Source organism: Lycium barbarum, chromosome 7 (genome assembly GCF_019175385.1).
Source record: "Lycium barbarum isolate Lr01 chromosome 7, ASM1917538v2, whole genome shotgun sequence".
Lineage (NCBI taxonomy): Eukaryota > Viridiplantae > Streptophyta > Magnoliopsida > Solanales > Solanaceae > Lycium > Lycium barbarum.
Window position 1 is genome coordinate 118,060,274 of NC_083343.1, and position 15,307 is coordinate 118,075,580.

Below are 15,307 nucleotides of genomic sequence, written 5' to 3' on the forward strand. Positions count from 1 at the left end.
AAGATTTGGTTGAGCATTTCTTGAACCTTTAAGTCATTTCTTTAATTCCTTATTTTGTATTGTATATCTAAGTGTGTAGTATTTATTTTCTTCACTTGAATCTTGTTTATGGAAATATTCTATGATTAAAGTGTTGGATGAAACTCTTGTTTTGCTTATGTATTGAATGATTTTTATTGCTATTGAATTGGGTCTTTGTTGATTTAATTAATCTTGTTCTTTAATGTTTCTTAAGGGATTAGCTAACCCTAAGACTCGCCTATTTACTTTGGTTGAGCTCGGAAGAGGAAATCTAGGTTGGGAAAGATTAATTAACAAGAATTTGGGTCATTAAACCCATCTAATAACTTGAACTAGGAATAGGAAAGTTACTTGAGATTCAATTGGTTGTGCTTGATATCACATTCTAAGGCTTGGAAAAGCTTAGAGTTTGGTTGGAAGACTTTCAATGAGATTTTAGAAACCATTGTCTATTAACATAAACCCTCTCGTAGTTGTGATATCATAAAATACATTGAATCGTTACTTGAGAGTTCCTTGTATCCATGCTTGTGGCCATTGATCATTTTATTCGCTTTCTAGATTAGTTTACATTTTTGCATTAGTTATAATTTCATCAAAAAACCAAATTATTATCAAGTGTTTGGCTTAGCGTAGAAAGTGATAATTCCTTACTTGTTTAAATCGCCTAGCATATTATTCCCTGTGAGATCGACCCCGACTCATAGTTGGGTAAATTATATTGCATACGGCCGTGTACACTTTCTCTTTGAGGAGTGGATTTGAACGTTATCACGTGGAAGAGTGCGAGTGAGGATTTTGCGTTCACCGGCGCGTGGTTAAATGCGAGTCAGAGATCTAAAGTGTATTTTGTATTTTCGCCGGAGATCCGATCGGATTTGACTGTATTCTCCTTTTTTTAAGTGTACATAGAGTGTTTTTTTTTTTATTCGCTTGTATTTCTGTATTTCGAAGGAGAAATTATGTATTTGAATAATACAATACACCCGAATATAGTGTACTTTTTAAAAGGATTTGAATGTATTCTTCATTTTTTGGTGTAAATACAGTGGTATTTTATATTTCGCCAGAGATCCGACCTATTTTGATTGTATTCTTCCTTTTAAAATGCATCTCGTTTAGCCGGAATCCACGACTTTTTCTCCTTTATCTCATATCTAAGCGTATTTCGTCATATGTAACTCATATGTATTTTGCTTCTTGTGTTGTATCTGAATGTATTATTTGCTTCTCTGTATGTATTTGGCTTCATATGTATTTTGAATGTACACAGTGTATTTGAAATTTTGCTGAAATACATTCAAATACAGTGAATACATTCAACTTCTTGGCAACTCGAATACATTTAAATACAGTCAAATACATGTGACATCAGATAAGGTTAGATACAACTGAACAGTGTATTCAAAATATATTCACATACAGTCAAATTCAGCAAAAATGTCTAATATAGTTACGAATTGTAAATATGAAAAAGGTAGCTGCGGATGATTAGTTGCTCCTAAAAGATAGTTATTTATGTAAGTTGCCAAAAAAAAAAAAATCATATTTATCCAAAAACCGCCCTAATGGAAAACTAGAAAGCCCAAATTACAAAGCCCAGTAAAGACAGGGAACTTGTTAGGCCCATGGGCCTTAGCTCAATATCCGCAACGGGTCTTAGTGGCACATAGCCTTCACTTTTCCGTTAGTTTCTACACTTTTGTACTAAAAAACATCCTAAGCAATCTGCTAATTTCCTTTGTTGTAATGGCCACTCCATCTTTGTCCGAGGTACTATTATTCTCTTTTCAGTACTTCCTTGATCTCAATTTACGTCATACAGTTTGAATTTCGAGAGTCAAACTTCTTTATTTTGATCTTAAATTCGGATATATAATTTTTTAAGTTTTTTTTAAAATAATTTATATATTTAAAAACTACTATATAAGTCACATTAATTAACAATTTAAAAGGTATACAAATAAAAATCGCAATAATTTTTTTTCTTCTTTGACTCTTGAAATCCGAACTGTATCACATGAATTGGGACAGACATTGGGAGTATCTTTTATTGATTTGGTATCTTTTGATGGTTCAATTGTGTTTTTTTTTTAATCTTAATTTGATAGTTGATGATATATTCTTGCCATGTTTTTAATAGAAAGGAATGAATACTGAGAGTGGATCTCAGTAATTTGGATTTAGCTGTAGTTGATTGATTCTTTTTTTTTTTTTTTTTTTTTAAAAAAACAAATCTTGATGGACGAATTTGATATTGTTGAATCTGGTTTAAATTCATAGAAAATTTGGTCTCTAATTAAGGGCCAATGAAAAAAAGTGGGTTTTTGTTTTCAAAGTGAAACATGGTATTTAGAAATTGAAGTTGTGTTTGGCCATGAATACAAACTAGAGATGTTTTTGAATTTTTGCCAAGTGAAAAAAGTGAAAACAACTTATTTTGGGGTTTTTTTAAAATTCCGGAAAATTCTGGAAATTTATGACCAAACATGATTTCCCGAATACAATTGCGGAAAAAAGTAAAAAATATTCATGGCCAAATGGCCACTAAGTCAATATTTTGAGAGCAAATAAACAGCTGATGGTCATTAGATGTTTCACTGTTGCTAGTTCTAATTTGATAAAGTTCAGTTTATTGGCTACTATTTGGCTGTTTCCCTTTCTATGTTTTAGGATTTTGGTTGTTGCGGCGGTTATTTGGGGGGGGTTTAAAAAAAAGAGATTAATGACATGTTAAAAGTGGAGAAAAAGAAAAAAAAAATGAAGCGGTGCAGAATAGTTCTGCACAAGATGGGGCGGTAAAAATAGAGAATATGCTAAGCGGGGCGGGTGGGCTAAAACTCTTGCAGGGTAATGCTTCACGCGCCTCATGCTGCCGCGTTTGTCATCCCTAACTAAAGTAAATGGAATTTGTTATTTGCCTATTAAGGTGTCTAGGTGCAAAAGTGAAGAGAAAGAGAAATGAAAAGACATGTGGCTCATTTCCAGTGTATGTTTTGTTTAGGGGAAATATAATATACCTTTGTTTGGTTGGTAAGGAAGTTGTGTAAAAAGCTGTTTTCGGAAAATTTGAAGTAAATGAAAAGGAAGGCCAAAGAAAGTGGCTTTCCTTTATCAAGTATTTGCTCGTTATGTTTGTCAGAAGCTGGCTGCATAAGATGTAACTGAAACTAATATTGAAATTTGTCTTAGTATTGTTTTTAACCTACGTAAGTCCAAAGTTTACTGCCCCCTGCGCCCTGTATAGAGCCATCTATTAATATTTATCACTTCTCCCTAATAGAAGATTTTTGAGCAAATGACAAACTTTCTTTTCCAAATCATGGCATATCTCCTTTGCCTATTTACGAGCTTGTAAGCTCTTCAAGTCTTCTGTTATTTGGATATTATTGATGAATGTGGGCGCTACCATGGAAATTATTTTTATCGACAATACTTCTGTGGGATTTCCAATAGCTCTATTATAGGACACATCAAAAACCGTTTGCTTTGTTATTCCTCTGAGATTCTCTTTTACCTGATAGATTTTTTTAAGCAAGTGATATTTTTTTTCTCGAAATCCTGGATGTACAGCAATATTTACTGAAAGAGAAAGAAGCGAAATCCACAGTGGCAAATCCAGTGGAAGAAACTGAGGTTAAGACCTCTTCAACTGCTGCATCTGAGGAAGATAGTTCCAAAACTGAGGAAACCCCAGCGGTTGAGAGTAGTGAAGTTGCGCCTGCTGCATCTGAAGAAAGCAGCGGAGCCTCTGACTCAGCAGCACCGGAAAACAATGAAGCCTCTCCTCCTGTAGAGGCTGCCAGTGAAGAAAGCGCCGAAAGTACTGAAGCTGAGACTTCTGGGAATGAGAATCAAGAATCCGTGGATGAGACCCCTGAGATTAAGGTTAGATTGACTGGGAAATCAATTTTGACTTTCTGTGTCCTGGCTATGTCTTATTTATTGATTTGTTTTTGTCATGATTGTCAACTAGCTTGAGACGGCGCCTGCTGACTTCCGCTTCCCTACTACGAATCAGACAAGGCACTGCTTCACAAGATATATTGAATATCATCGGTCAGTAAACATAGCTATACTGTCTATTGCTCTTTTGTGTTTGTATGTAATTTTGTAATCTATCCATGAAGCATCAAATATATTTGGTTGGTTTGTCTTTCAGATGCATAGCTGCAAAAGGTGAAGGCGCTCCTGAATGTGATAAGTTTGCCAAGTATTATCGATCCCTTTGCCCTGGTGAATGGGTATGTTTGATTTGTATTTTACTTTTTGCATTTTGCAAGATTGGATTATGTATTATGTGTGTATTTATGTGTATACATATTAATATGTATGGAATGTATGTATAGCTCTTGGTTTTACTTGTGTACTCATGCCGAATCTAAATGCTCAACTAAACTACGGGCAAATATTGAAGTAGAAGTCACCAGCCCACTTATAAAACCAATTTTCCCTTCTACAGGATCTAAAGTGGAGTGATAGTCTTGATTTATAAATTTGAATGCAAGTAATAGAATCACTAAAACTTGAAATGTTAATGTCTCGATTGGTTTAAAAGTATATAGAATGCATAACTTACTTTATTAGCATTTGTGAAGTCACCAGAAAAGATTCTTGGTGCTTTTCTCAACAGCAGAGCAATCCCAAAATACGACACCAAATCCCTATATACAAAAACATTGAAGAAAAGGATTCAGAACACTTTTCAGATGATGAAAGTACAGGTGAAATTTGGAGAGTAAAGAGTCCAAGAGGGTATTGACTTCTGTGGAGTCCAATGATGTTAGCAGTGGTCTCATAGGGCAGAGTTTAGTTGGTCTAAGAGTAGTCATTGGGTCACTGGTAGAGCTCTGAATCGGTGTTGATATTAATTTTACTTAATTGATGGGTGAGGGTTTTAGTAGAGTGATGATCCAATTGCATGGCAAAGTTATTGCAGGTGGAATCCGTAGTTCTCGGATCATCCATACTTGGGGCTGTGGTTGTGCTAGATCTGGCTTAGCGAGCTGTGTGGTTACCATTGGTAAAAGCTGTTATTCAAATTAAAATCCTGCTGACATAATTACTGAGACTAAACAAGTCAATATCCCAGTAGTTCGAAGATATGAATCTCTCCGTGAGCAAGTGATTAGGTAATACTTAAAGAAAGGGGTGGTAACAAATGAACCAATGTGCCTATTCTTGATAGAAATAGACGAGTGAAAGCAATCTTTTATCTATTATTTTGAAGGAGAATAGGAATTGTTCGCAAGTTTGTTATATTATTTTAAGTGCATGTTGTGCTTCTTTGCATGCTCATGTTGTTAGCTTCTTTTGGGTTTCCTTTTGACGATAACATTCTTTGATTAATTGTGGCTGCAGATCGATAGATGGAATGAGCAGAGGGAGAATGGCACCTTTCCAGGACCACTGTAAACAGCATATTTTGGTTCCAACTCTGCTGCATCTGAACTCTCAAATAGATAGGAAGTTCTCTGTGAACAAATTGTGATCAATAAAGTTTTGCCTTTCTAAATGGAATTAGTGTAAGCTTATAATAAGTTTGCTGCTACAAAGAGAATGGTTCAGGATCCTTACTTGTGATAACTTAGAATACAAATATATTTACTGGAATCTTCTACTTCTTATCATCCAGTAGAGTCTGTTAAGACACTTAAAACTTTCGGTTGGAGGATAAACATGTCCTGCAATAAAAGCTGAATGTTACCATCACACTGTTTATCTTCTTCGTTATATTAGCTAGCACTATCCACCTAATCAAAAAACATTATGCTTGTTGGTGTTTTTATGTACTACGTTGTCCTTGTTCATGACACTGATGATTTTTAACCCAACTAGAAGCTACACTACCATACCATTGCATAAACAAATTACGTACTGTGAATTTGGGGCCTCAAATCATTTTGAAGTTATTTGCAATCTAACAAACTGCAGAATAGAACGTTTAACCCACAATTGAAAACTGAATAAAGGATACAACAGATGAGAATATGCACTGATATTGTTAAGAATTTTTCTTAGTGCTATTTAATAGATTATTCTATTTCTTTTGTTATTTTGTCATGGTTGCTATAACGAGTTATATCTATATGAAGATGATTTCATAAACTATCGTTCGAAAAAACCCTTTCATCTTCTATAGACATAAGCAACAATACCTTCTTACTTTCCCTCATTATACATGCATTTGATCCTTAAGGGCAATAAGCCAAGTCACCTCTAACGGGCCTTGGCTTTTACTCCCGCCATCTCATCGAACAAATTAAAAAAAAGGAAAAAGTGTCACGTAAAATGGAACAAAGATATGGAACAAAGATATTACATAATCATTGAGAAGACAGGAAGTTGCAATCTTGTCCCTTTTTATGTTTTGCTTCTTTGTAGTTTTGTAGCTTTGGCACAGAACTGAAAAAAAAAATAAAAAAATAAAGCCACCTAAAGTCGGAAGCAGCAGTCGTAATTGCTGAAGTCTGGCTACCATTGGACATGTAAAATTGGATATGTTCATAGTGCATCCAATGGTGTCACTTGTAGCAAAATATACTACTGTATGTAGGGAAGAATTCAATTCTAATACTCCCATCTGTTTCATTATATGCATGTTAGTTTGACTCGACATAGAGTTTAAAAAAGTAAAGAAACCAATTGATCTTGTGGTTTTAAATATGTCATGCACATAGGATGTTGGAATTAAAGTTAATAAGTATAGAAAAGGAAATTCATTTTGAAACATATTTAAAAAGGAAGTAAGACATATATGTAAATTGAATAAGAGGGAGTACGATTCTTTTATTGACAAGTCCAAGAATGGACAAAAAGATATTATACAAGTGCACCCTTGTACTTGAGTCCCTCCTCCCACGCAAACTATGAGACAGCTTATTCTTTCAATTTGATCAACTTCCCATGCATGGAAAGCCTCAACTTAATGGAAATACTATACTCTTTTATCATCTAAAACCTGAAAATAAAGAAAATAATCTAATTCTCGTCGTGTATATATACATCCAGCACACATATCAGCTGTATTGCTGATGCCTGGTCCAGCTTCAATCAAGTTCGGGCTGTTTTCTCCAGAAAAAGAATATGATTTGGTGCTTCATCTGGACTATACGATAGCATGAGAATCCTTTGTGTATGACAACTTCTTTTGACATAAACAATCTGGTAAAGGATTTACATAAAATGCCTCCTCTGAACGGAACCTATCCATTCCCTTTGTTCCTGAAACCGGTCCTTTTCTCTTCCTAGGCGATCCTTGCCTGAGCAACGAAAGCCAACAAATGAGATTAGGTAACATAATATTGGTTCATTGTTGGAATATCAATGTGTAACAAAATAACTATTAGTAGAGGAATAACATAATTCAAGTACCCAAAGGCGATATCTTGGTCACCCAACTGACTAGGAGTTCAAGAGAACATAGCCTTCAACCTAAGAAGCCAAAAAGGGGTGTGATACACAAGGCTATTTTTGAACTACTATTGAGCAAAAAAGAGCTTAACATTGCTTCACTTTGTGGGTTTAAAATAAATGTGGTAATGATATGCTCATTGGCGGAGCCACCTTTATCCAAGAGGTGCAAAATGGCACCCTATCGCTGGAAGATTTCACTTTATAGATAAGTAAAAAAAAAATTTAAAAAAAACCTTTTATGTATATATAGTAATACTATATTTTGAATCTGCTTGGCTTCTTCATTGTGTTTACTTCTTTATATTTCGACTCTCCTTAGCGAAAATCCTGGCTCCGCCACTAGATATCTTGCATCACGCCAAGGATACACAACACTTTAAGCACATCCCATCGCACGCATTTACTTAAATACACCACAAAAGGTACATCCCATCCCACGCATTTACTTAAATACACCACAAAAGGTACATGACCAACCTCAAGAGACGTAGGAAAAGAAAAATTGCAAGCAAGTAACTCTTAGGATTCTATATAAAAATCAAATTACTAAATTTTGCCAGCAGTATGATTTACTATCACTTAAGGAGTTAAGGTAACAAGTTGTACTTTGACATACCTTCCTCTGTGAATATCGATAACACGATTTGAAAGCTTTGGCCCCTCTTTCATCGTACCCAGCTCAATTTTGTTGAAAAGCCGGACAAGAGCTTTCCTGATGATACCAGGAAAATATTAGTAGGCAGTTCTGGTTCTTCTAGAATACCAAGTATTAAGAGGGAGTTAAAAGATCTTGCCTATCAGGAGATATTGTTTTTCTGTGCCCAAGAAACCGACGATGTCCCTCAACTGCTCTTGCCATGTTTCCGGAGTAGGAAGGAATGAATATTTCACTCTCAACTGACACAATATAATCTATTGCAGCCAATTGAGATGCATGCTTTCTGAATGGTTCAAGTTCCTCTTCAGATGCCAGCTTTTCCTGCAAGATGGACAAGACACGAATTGTTCTTTTAAGCGGGTAGTAGACTCACATGGAGGGGAAATATTGGGATTAGCCAATTAGGTAATGACGATGGATTCAGTACAATAAAACTGTATCTTCAAGGGGCAAATGTGAGTTAAAAGGAACATGTCTTGGAAAAATGGGATATGTCATCAGAATTTGTTTCCTTTCATTATGGCAAAAGGGTCATGTAAACAATTTGTTCGTCTTGAATACTTGGTGCTGGTAGTTCTACATTTTATAAGAGCGGGAAGTTGCTCTTTGAATCTCAGGAAAACATAACTATTACAAAACGGCCATTCTAACTGTAAATCAATCTTTTCAATCGCTCGATGATTACAGTCATAACGTGGAAAGCATGGGAGTTGTTTGCATGATCAGTTACAATTAAAAATTTGGTTGTTAATTTTTCCAGTAAGAGCAAAGTAAGGAAATGAATAGTAAGGATGAAAAGGCCTATCACAAAGACTTCAAAACATTGTCAAACTTTAGATATCTTTCCACAGTGATAACATCGACTTGGACTGGTACAAGTTGGACTAAACACAAGTACAATTCAACCAGAGGGTTTCAACCTCTTTGAAGTTTGCATGAAAGATGGTGCAATTTAAAGCTTAAAGAATAGCTTTGATGACTAAAGAGTAGTTATATTGTTTTTCAGAAAATGGTTATTTAGACTTACTTCTGTCAGTGCTACTTTATTCCTTATATTTGAACTCTGCTACACTTATTCATATAATTTACCATAACATTCTAAAAATAGGTTTTACTAAGAGATAGGTGAACTGGTGAGCGTTTTAGAGAGTGTTCATAATAAAGCTATTTGGTACTATTTAATGATTGAGGGTAATCTAGTAGTTCATAAAAGCTTTGGATCTTAGTTAGCACTTCACAGGTCAGAAAATCTAAGTTTATAGGCAAAATTGACTACTAAATTTTCTGAACTTATGACCATAGAAATATAAGAAAAATATCAACTACTTGAGGTAGGTTTGTAGGCAACAAACCTTGTTTAATAATAAGGGATAGCGCGACAGTAAATCAGACATATGGGAATCACCCCCATATATCTCTCCTGCAGCAATATAAATCAGGGTGTTCGATGTGAATCCAAGAGCAGAAAGGAACAGCCCGACCTCCTTTGGAGTTAGTGGACAATAGCCCTTGGATCTCTGTTGTACAGAGTCAATGTCTTTCACTTTCCACCATGGGATGCCTTCCCTATAAATTCGGGAGGTAATGAAATAAAAGCAACTCACCAATAAATTCAAATAGTCTAGGTCATAAGCATAAATATGTTTTACACAGAGCTGATGTACAGTACAAATAGAAGCATGTACACATTTTCATTTATTGAAAAATTGATTAGACATGACTAAGGAGGACAAAGTATGTGAAGATTAGCTGTCTATGTAAGTTTAGATATGGTACTTATGACCTGTTTCTATATATGTTATCAGTATCAATCTGTAAACATTAGCTGATATAACATGGATAGCCTCCATGGTCTGCATAGTAATCTTGACCTCGATCATTTTTTATGGATAAACGTCGTAAAAATTTACTTGGCATGTTATTGTCCTTAAACTATAATTAGTGGCCCCAATACACTCTTTCTAAAAGACACTTACTACAAGCATTGTGCTTTTGAGTACTACTTATCAGTTAGTTCAGGTCATAATAGCCTACCTGATTGCCCTTAGTTCTTCAGCTTCTTCTGGGGATAGATCATGTGTGCATCCACTAAAGGCAAGCATGTCTTTTTCGTAGCGCAAATGTAAAGCAATGTATGGACCATAGGATCGCATTCGATCAGCCAACAACTGAAAATAAAAGAGCATATGACATGAAAGACTGTTTGATAATTAAACGGAAGAAATATTACTGAAACAAAAATACATGTCAACAACATGAAATTCACCTTTCCCATCGCTTCAATTGGGGGAGCAAATCGGAGGGCTTGATAGCAAGCACGGCAACGCAACTTCTGAACATCAGGAGGCAGGTTATTATTTGCCAACCTTGAGTCAGACTTGGCTGCTCGAATCACCTGAAAAATTATGTTGGGTAAATTAGCCAAAACAAGTTCTTTTTCTTTTTGTGCTTAACTTGTGTGAAGATATGTGCAAATTACAGCCAGACCTCTTTATCATAGTCATCCTTTATAACAACATTTCACTATAACAACCATGTTCTGTGGAATGGATCTTTCATGTTATGCTTTATTCTATGTTCTCTATGACAACATTTCGCTATAGCAACCAAAAAATATCCAGACAAACGACGTCGTTATAGAGAGGTTTGACTGTACCTGGTATTCGTCCCACATGCTAGCTATCTCCTTCTCATAGTAATCTATACCGGACCAACTTCTGAAATGCTTAACAACTCGAGTAGCAGACACGAGTTCCTTCGGTAGCTTTTTGACAATTCTTACATCATTTGCCAACGAATTAATGAAATGATCTTCATCAAACACATCAGAGAATTTGCTGCAATTTAGGAGGCGAAGAGTAAGTATATCAACATATAGCAGATGCTCATGATTAATCAAAAAGGGATAACAAGGGGCTATGGAATACGAAATTTCAGGGAATTTTTATCGCAGACCTAGAATCCTTCCAAAGCGAGCGTTTATCAAGCTCAGGGATTACAAGAGTAGCATTTATGATACGAGCAACAGCAACCATGTCACATATCTGCAAAGCAACAATAACTGCTTCAGCTCAATGACAAGCCAAAAGAATTATGCATAAACTTGCCTAAACTTTGCATAGCTGAACTGTTAACCGGCTCAACATCAAGAGAAAATATTCACTTAAAAACGATTATCTAAGAGAGGAAAGAATTAGGGAGAAGCATGTCTAAGCTGGCTTATGGAATAATGTTCGTCTTATGGAAGGAATTGAAATAGAAACTAAATGCTAAAATGTCACAAAAATTAAGAAACCTATAAAAATATTCTATTGACCTAGATTATGTCATTGATTCAAAGGGACATATTCAATGTAACAGTTTCACATCATAAGATGGTGTTCTCAAGTTGGAAAAAGAGATTGGGAGGTTAATTGACCAAACTGTTGATTTAACTTTTAACTTCGGAAGCTTAGAAAGGTGAAACTAGTCACTAATTTTAAAAGTTCTAAACTGCAGCCAGATTCCAAAACAAGGCACCAGTATCAATGTATCATAAAACTGATCTTATTATGTTAACTAGCAATCGCTTATTCAACAAATTCGCCTTTCAACAGCTAATGCATTTACACAGTACTCCAATTCAATGATAAGTGCAATATTTAAGTGCTAGTTATTTATACTCCAGGTTTATCTACTTGTCCAACGACGTATAAATAGCAGTATACTCAGAGGAAATGCAAATCAAAATCTGAAAAAGTGACACCTAATGATAAATACTACGTGATAAAGGAGGAGGGAGTAGAAAAATACAGACCCCCGCTCTCATCTGATTGAGTCCGCCATTTGTATGAACGAGCAGGTAGCCTCGAGACTCTGGAGGAGCTGGAATTTAATGCACGATGAGCAACAGAATGGCCCTATATGAATAAAGCTATTTTCAAGAATTCATAAGTAAATGGCTTACATGTATACAATGAACTTGGTGCAACACAATGAACGTAGTCTTTTTTTGGGGGCGGTTTCCATAAATTCTCCAAAGTCCAATTCCAACTAGCACCATCCAACTGTCAAATCTAAAGGAGTGAAAACATGAAAGATATATAACTACTTTGTATCAAAAACACTTAGCTATATGGCACAATCTCAATTCTACTTGAGAAATATATTTTCTTTTTCAATAATGAAATATCAAAAAATTAACTCTAATATATTTTGGTAAGAGCACACAACCTTGCTGGCAGTAACAGGAGCTTTCGACAAATGGGGCGGGGAAAATTCTTCAGTCAAGCTTCGCTCTCTGCTCAATTTTTGGTACGAAAACTCATGGTGCTACAAATATTAAAGACACCCCGAATCAGTGCTAAAAATCAAAATTAACAAGCCTAAACAACAGCAATAACAACTGCTACGCCTCAGTCCCAAACTGGTTTGGATCGACTTATGTGAATTCTCTGTATCCATTCAGCTATGTTTGATCACCATTTCATTCAAATATTTCAATAACTTTTCTTCAGATAAAATATTGGTTGTAAACAATGGTGGAGCCACAAGGATTCAAAATATAAAGAAGTAAACACATGAAGAAGCCAATGAGATTCAAAATATAAAAAACTAAACACACAAAGAAGTTAATGGGATTCCACATATAGATTGCCACAATTAGTAGGTCTGAATCCATAACTTTTAAAATATAATATTGGTTCAGTGCTAAAAAACTTAAAGGTTGAACTCATCGAAATTAAATTCTAGATATTCCTCTGAGCGTACATATATAAAAAAAAATAAAAAAAAAATTAAACATTTCTAAATAGTGTAATTTTCCGACGAAAGAATGTTAATTAACTCCCTTTGGACAAGGGTAGCTCCGCCCGTTGTAAAAAGATGTAAAAAAGGCGTAAACACGCAAAGATTGAGAAATAAAGAGGACACGGAAAGTATTTTCCAACATCAAGAATAACCAAAAGATACTATTTTGATGAAAAAATGACCAAATGGGTACACAAATTTTTCAACAAACTTCAAAAGGTAAATATTAATAAGACACACACATTGAAACAGAAATCTCAAACCAAAGATCAAGAAAACAGAGGAAACACAAATTGAAGAAGCAGTTTATATTGCTTCATAAGAAATTGTTTGGGTCGACTATATGAATCCTCCTCTTACAATCCGTTCTATTTGCTAAAAACAAAGAAAAGACTCGGAAAGTATTTTCCAATATCAAGAATCACCAAAATGATTGCATTTTGATGAAAAAACACATTGAAACAGAACCATAAGAACAGGACAGATGTATGGGTTACTGAAGAAACTGCATATGATTTTCCAATAAACTTCAAAAGTAAATTATTTATACGACACACACACATTGAAACAGAAACAGACAAAAGAGAGATCAAGAAACAAAGGAAAAAACAAATTGAAGAAACAGTTTACATTGTACAGAGAGTTGTTGCAATTGTACCTTAGGAAGTTTGTCATGGAACTTGGTGATATCAGTTGAAGGAACATGAACATGTACGGATAGCAAAGCAACAAAAGCAATTACACCTATGGCACAAGTTATCAACTTTCGAAGAATCGCCAATTTCTTCCTCCATGACTTTTTCTTCTTATGCATATTCTGCACCACTTTTTTCTCTTTCATTCACCAAAACTGCACAATATTCGTTGTAATACTTATGTTTATGAAACAAAAAAGTTGGCTGCTTGTTTTGATTCTTTCCTGGGTTTCACTGTTGGTTTTGTAATCTGAGTTTGGGATTTTAGTGTTTAGTCCGTTTTATATGGGATTTGTTCATTTATTAGCACTGGTCATACTTTGCAGAAAGAGTAATACAATAAACTTCTTTTGTTTCAAGATTTTATTATTTTTTATACTAAACAAAAAACTCAAAAAAAGAGAGATTTATTTATACATTTTCTTAGTTTGACATAAAATTTACTACCTTTGGATCATGTGTAAAATAAAAATATAAAAATATATTGTTTATATTCCTTTTTTCTTATCCATTATATGTATTTTACACTCACTTAAAAGACATTTATTAGGGTTTATTTTATTAGAGTACCCATATTTACCATAGTTTGAATGAGTTTAAAAGACAGTTATGGCACCCATGGCCCTAGGGTGTGGGCCTAGTGGTCACTAAAATTGTTTGATTTAATGATTTTATTTTCTCTTAGATAATATTGAAGATTGTAAAAAAAAGTACAAAATTTATATAATAAAAGAAAAAAACATTATCTACTTTTTAAGAGAAATATTTTAGAAATGTGAACTAAATTACTCAAATCTTCATGTTATTGAATAAAGTTTTTATAATAACATTTAAGGTAATGTATGTAAAACATATGGTTCATATCTTATTAATTTGAATTAATTCGTACTATTATAAATATTAATGTTACTATATGAAGTAAAAGGCAACACCAAATTTCGTATGTATGTGTATATAGTTAAGGCCTCAGATTAGGTTTAAGCCACTCATTTTATTTAGAACGGAGGGAGCGCATTTATTTTTTTAAAAAAAATGTAAGATATACATAAATTAAATTGAGGGAATAATAACCGAGAAAAGAATGGAAATGAGGAAGGCAGAGAAAAATTCGACGAAATGCCTGAAAGTATGTTAACCATGCTAACACTTTTGGATTTACGGAACTACAAAAGTAACAAAGTGACAAAGATCATTATTAACCGGAACAAATTTTTAAGATTTGCATTATCTATTACTAACCTAGTTTATATCGGATTAAAATCCCCAACGGCAATAAGATTAGTCAAACCAGATATATGATGCTTATACTAAGTCATAGGAGTATAAGATAATTATTATTAACCCGCATATGATACACAAAGTTTCCAACTTTGGAAAAATCACTAATTTCTCCCTCTCTGACTTTTTCTTCTTCTGCATAATCTGCACCACCTTTTTCTTTCTCATTAACCAAAAAAATTTGGCTGCTAACTTTGATTCTTTTTTGGGTTTCATTGTGGGTTTTGTAATCTCTGATTTTGAGATATAGTGTTTAGTTCATTTTATATGGGATTTGTTCATTTATTATCAGTCAGTAGCAAGCACCTTGCACAGAGAGTAAATACAATAAACTTCTTTTTTTGGAGATTTTATTATCTTTAATACAAAAAATAACTCAAAAAAAAAAAGATTTATACCTTTTCTTTTCATTTTATATGACTTAATTTAACATAAAATTTACTAACTTTTT

General features: G+C 34.2%; 2 protein-coding genes across 3 annotated transcripts; one reads left to right on the plus strand and one right to left on the minus strand.

Annotated features, from left to right (window-relative positions):
* Positions 1-1,637: 1,637 nt before the first annotated feature.
* Positions 1,638-5,733, plus strand: LOC132603973 (cytochrome c oxidase subunit 6b-1-like). Its single transcript, XM_060317275.1, has 5 exons — positions 1,638-1,794; positions 3,595-3,909; positions 3,998-4,080; positions 4,184-4,265; positions 5,383-5,733. Exons 1-5 carry the CDS (start codon positions 1,771-1,773, stop codon positions 5,434-5,436), a joined length of 558 nt encoding a protein of 185 aa, XP_060173258.1. The 5' UTR covers positions 1,638-1,770; the 3' UTR covers positions 5,437-5,733.
* Positions 5,734-6,785: 1,052 nt separating this feature from the next.
* Positions 6,786-13,861, minus strand: LOC132603974 (O-fucosyltransferase 7-like). Of its 2 annotated transcripts, XM_060317277.1 has the most exons (13): positions 13,542-13,861; positions 12,308-12,406; positions 12,042-12,141; positions 11,892-11,959; positions 11,051-11,139; positions 10,752-10,932; positions 10,362-10,490; positions 10,130-10,263; positions 9,448-9,661; positions 8,232-8,416; positions 8,054-8,149; positions 7,396-7,455; positions 7,145-7,283 (listed from the first exon to the last, which is right to left on the minus strand). In XM_060317277.1, the coding sequence occupies exons 1-12, from the start codon at positions 13,722-13,724 to the stop codon at positions 7,434-7,436; spliced, it is 1,500 nt and encodes a 499-aa protein (XP_060173260.1). In that variant the 5' UTR covers positions 13,725-13,861; the 3' UTR covers positions 7,145-7,283; positions 7,396-7,433. The 2 variants fall into 2 exon arrangements, with proteins under 2 accessions (XP_060173259.1, XP_060173260.1); XM_060317276.1 differs by lacking the exon at positions 7,396-7,455 and having other exon boundaries at positions 6,786-7,283; positions 13,542-13,860.
* Between the last annotated feature and the right edge of the window lie 1,446 nt (positions 13,862-15,307).